The sequence below is a fragment of the Tauraco erythrolophus genome, chromosome 28, assembly GCF_009769465.1.
Source record: "Tauraco erythrolophus isolate bTauEry1 chromosome 28, bTauEry1.pri, whole genome shotgun sequence".
NCBI lineage: Eukaryota > Metazoa > Chordata > Aves > Musophagiformes > Musophagidae > Tauraco > Tauraco erythrolophus.
Genome location: NC_141492.1, coordinates 1884649 through 1889365, shown reverse-complemented (window position 1 = coordinate 1889365; position 4717 = coordinate 1884649). Strand labels below are relative to the sequence as shown.

Genomic DNA, 4717 nt, shown 5'->3' with positions numbered 1-4717 from the left:
AGTGGGTTGTTTCATCACCAAATTATGCTGACAACTATAACTATACCTGTGAAGTACAGACACATTTTCTTTTCCTACTCAAAACTCACATTAAGAAAGTAACTGAGCAGCTCTCTAAACCACTGGTGTTCACCCCAGCACACAGAAAGCCTCCCAGGGTTTGCAAACTGCCTTCCTTGAGCCCCTAGATTCAGCCAAAAGAGCCAGCCTGCTTTCAGACACCACACACTGCTTTAAAATGGTTTGTGCCCAATCAGACAGTGGAAGGGGTCCTCGAATTGATGTTAAAAAGAAATAAAACCTTGCTTTAAACTCAATGCCAGGAATCTGTGTTACCATGGAACTCTGCAATATTGGCTACGAAAAGTTAACCTCATGCAAGAGTCCACAGTTGCTACTGATGTAAAAAATGATCAACACATCACTAAGAATCATTCAAGAACTACAAAAGTATTAAGAGCAACAACTACCTGGGGGCAAACAAAAGGCTCAAGCCCAGCATCCCAGCAGGCACTGGTTGATGCCCGAGGAACCTGCACAGGAAGAGAGGCAAACACGTGGCGGGCCACCCACATTCAAACAAGCTGAAGACAGAACCCAGACCCAAATCAGGAGCCTAATCTAAGCATCGTGGACTAAGAAGGTAACACAAAAACCCAGAAATAGAATTCACGTGGTTTATTTTGTACATCAGGTTTATAAGTTACTCCCATCAGGATAAGATCTGCTGTGAAAGTGCTCAGAGGAAGAGAACTAGGCAGGCTGGTCAGTGAAGGTACCTTTGTTCCCAACCAAGCGGTCACAGCTGTTCATGGGAGGGAGAGGGGCACCACGACCTGTTGCAGAATCTGTATTGGGCATTTCGAGTTCACCTCAAGCAGGGTCTCAGCGGACGGATGGCTTCAAAACACTCTATCCAGCAATAAATTTCCTACAATAAACACAAAGCAGTCATTAAGCGGTGCTTCCTGCAAAGTGCCACAGCAGCCATCAGTACGGACAGATCTCGAAAGCCTCCGGTACCCGGGCAAGAAGTTGCTGTTACAGAAGCTGGCACAGGCCCAGCAGAACGCAGGCATGCAGGTCTACAGTCTCCTTGGAAGGAATCACAGGCCATCATGGAAACGTCCTGTTCCTGTAGGGGAACATGCTCTTTCCTGATGGTTTATGCACAACATCACAGCTCTTGCTTCAAAACAGAACATACGCTGCGGTCTCGGGAACGTACCTGTGTTCCTACTACTGGCTGAGACAATTTTTAAGTAAAAAAAGCCCCTACTAGGTAATTTAATTGCCTCCACGTGACTTGAGAGCCTTTCCACTGACTCGTCCGTAAACATCTGCGCTCACCCAAGATGCTATGAGTGCAGCTGACTTTCACAAAAAGTTTCTTTCCTCCTTGAGTTACACCAAGGATCTGTGCAGCACACATTTTGAAAATGAGGAAGACACAGTAAATTATCCAAACTACAAGTATCTCTGGAAAAAAGAGATTTACAAAAGTACTAAGGATTTGCTCTGTGACTTCCAGACTCACTGACTGCCCTACGAAACACCGTGTAGCTCGAAGGCAAGGATCTTTCATTCAGCAACATTTAAATGCAACTGTTAAGCTGACTGGAAGAAACAAGTACTGGGAGGTATCCAGTTTCCTCTGGACCTTTTGCCACTAGCATCCTTTAACGCAAGGCAAAAGTCTTCCCAACTCCCTTCTATCTGCAGCAAGGACTAAGAAAGTTCTAAGCCTGCCCACTACACAAGTATGCACTTAGAGGCCCAGCAGAAGGCATGGTCCAACTGCTGCTCTAGCTTCAGGGATGGTCAGTCTTATAGAAGATTCAGAACATTTCATGTGCAGTTAAAGAAGGAAAAATAAAACCTCGAGAAAGCCAATTTTCCAATGAATTTGTGGTACACAGTAATCAGCTCTGAAAATTCGACTGACTTTTAGTAATAGTTACAAGGAACAGCAGGAGTCTGAATTTGCCTAGCAACAAAACCAGTCACCAGCTTGAAGCCACTCAACCTAGGATGGGAAGTAAACAGACCTGTCAAAAGTTCCAAATTACCACAGAGCACTTGATTGGACTTCTCAAGAGCCACACTACGTTGTGAAAAACACACTGCAAAACAAGCACTTGAAAAACATATTAATATTCCATCCTTCTGGCGCTCTGTGAAGAGCTGTATTAAGAAAAAGAAAAAAAAAAAAAAGCCTTGAACAATCAAATGGAGCAGTTCTGTACGATTGTGCTCTGGACAAAGAGGACATGTCCTGTTCACTGGTGACACTAAACTGGGAGGAGTGGCTGACACACCAGAAGGCTGTGCTGCCATTCAGAGAGACCTGGACAGGCTGGGGAGTTGGGTGGGGAGAAATTTAATGGAATACAACGAGGGCAAGTGTAGAGTCTTGCAGCTGGGTAAGAACAACCCCATGTACCAGTACGAGTTGGGGACTGAACTGCTGGGGAGCAGCACAGGGGAAAGGGACATGGGGGTCCTGGTGGACAGCAGGATGGCCATGAGCCAGCAATGTGCCCTGGTGGCCAAGAAGGCCAATGGCATCCTGGGGCGTATTAGAAGGGGGGTGGTGAGTAGGTCGAGAGAGGTTCTCCTCCCCCTCTACTCTGCCCTGGTGAGGCCGCATCTGGAATATTGTGTCCAGTTCTGGGCCCCCCAGTTCAAGAAGGACAAGGAATTGCTGGAAAGAGTCCAGCGCAGAGCCACGACGATGATGAAGGGAGTGGAGCATCTCCCTTCTGAGGAAAGGCTGAGGGAGCTGGGGCTCTTTAGCTTGGAGAAGAGGAGACTGAGGGGGGACCTCATTAATGTTTATAAATATGGAAAGGGTGACTGCCATGAGGATGGAGCTAGGCTCTTCTCAGTGGCATCCAATGATAGGATAAGGGGAAATGGATCTAAGCTGGAACACAGGAGGTTCCGCTTAAACATGAGGAAGAACTTCTTCCCAGTGAGGGAAACAGAACACTGGAACAGGCTGCCCAGAGAGGCTGTGGAGTCTCCTTCTCTGGAGATGTTCCAAACCTGCCTGGACACGTTCTGGTGTGATCTGATCTAGGTGGCCCTGCTCCAGCAGGGGGATTGGACTAGATGATCCTCTGAGGTCCCTCCCAACCCCTGACATGCTGGGATTCTGTGCACTGGCACGCCAACACAACACTACTACTTTAGCTAAAGAGATGCACAACCAAAACTTACCAGCAGCGAGAAGCTTAGTCTTCAGTTTTAAACTTGCCACTGATGTAGGGAACATACTGAAGGATCAGCTTCCAGTCTGTGACCCATATTAAACCAGTACCAGCCACACCACCCCACGTAACGAGGGTGGGAGTCCTGAAGAAGAGACACACACACACGCAGGTAAACGACATTAATTCTCCACTGTGAAGGGCCTGCCGAACGCTCATCGCTCAGGTACTGGAGGCTCGGGAAGCCGCGGCCGCCACGGTGATGGCCGCGGAGCAGGCCCGCGCGCCACCCGCCGCGCACCCCGGTGCCCTGGCACCCCCAAAACCCACGGGGAAGGAGCCCCGGAGCCCAGCGGACAACCCCATTGAGCCGGGCCTCACCAGTTCTGGAGGAGCTGCACGTAGCGCGGGCCCACCAGTTTGCCCAGCATCCCGCCGCCACCGCCGTCAAAGTCACCCCTACTGCGCATGCGCGGCCGCCGCACGGAACACGCGCCGCCCCCCCCCGCTCTGCGCATGCGTGTTGAGCTGGCGGCGTTGTCATGGCAACGCGCCACGCTTAGGGACCCGGAGCGCCGCGGGACCCGGAGCGCCGCGAGTTCGCGGCGCTCCGGGTCCCGCGGCGCTCCGGGTCCCGATGCCGACCTGCCAAAGCCGACAAATTCACTAAATTTCGGGATTTGCTCCGAAAACCCACCTCCTGTTTTGCCGTTTTGTTTATTTTTTTCTCTCCAGGACACGGAAAAATCAGCCTTTGGCGTGACGGACTCAACACCGCGTTCCGTAGCGCTTCTCTGCCCTGAAGGGCGACGTGGGGCACTGAACCGTGTAGATTTTTGGGTTCACTTCGAGCTGTTTCCACGCTGCCCACGCACAGGCTGGTGCAGGGGGAAGTCGGATGGCGGCTTCGTGGCAGGTGTTCCTGCAGGAAACCGGTGCCTTTGCCCCAGACGCCGCCGTTCCCAAGGGTACGGTGGGGGAAGCGGGGCTGGTTCTGCACAGGTTTCACTTTTTTTAATGCCTGTTTTAGCTCCGTGGAGTCGTGGCCACACAGGAGAGTGTCAGCGTTCACTTTGCCAAAAAAAAAAAATAAAATAATAAAGGCAAAATAGCTCAAAACTCAAAAGGCAATGAAAAACGGCTCGATGTTTATCTTCAGAAAAGCCTCGACAGAATCATAGAATCATGGAATGGTTTGGGTTGGAAGGGACCTCAAAGATCATCCATTTCCAACCTCCCTGCCATGGGCAGGGACACCTTCCACTACACCAGGGTGCTCGAAGCCCCATCCAACCTGGCCTTGAACACTGCCAGGGATGGGGCAGCCACAGCTTCTCTGGGCAACCTGTCCCAGTGCCTCACCACCCTCTGAGCAAAAAATTACTTCCTTAGATCTAATCTAAATCTGCCCTCTTTCAGTTTAAAGCCATTGCCCCTTGTCCTGCCCTTGTAAAAAGTCCCTCTCCAGCTTTCCAGTAGGCCCCCTTTAAGTACTGGAAGTTTGG

At 50.5% G+C, this 4717-nt stretch overlaps 1 protein-coding gene across 1 annotated transcript; it reads right to left on the bottom strand.

Annotated features, from left to right (window-relative positions):
- Positions 1 to 663: 663 nt before the first annotated feature.
- On the bottom strand, positions 664 to 3682 carry UQCR11 (ubiquinol-cytochrome c reductase, complex III subunit XI). The gene is made up of 3 exons (XM_086627827.1): positions 3594 to 3682; positions 3223 to 3357; positions 664 to 931 (listed from the first exon to the last, which is right to left on the bottom strand). The coding sequence occupies exons 1-2, from the start codon at positions 3680 to 3682 to the stop codon at positions 3237 to 3239; spliced, it is 210 nt and encodes a 69-aa protein (XP_086483953.1). The 3' UTR covers positions 664 to 931; positions 3223 to 3236.
- Positions 3683 to 4717: the final 1035 nt, after the last annotated feature.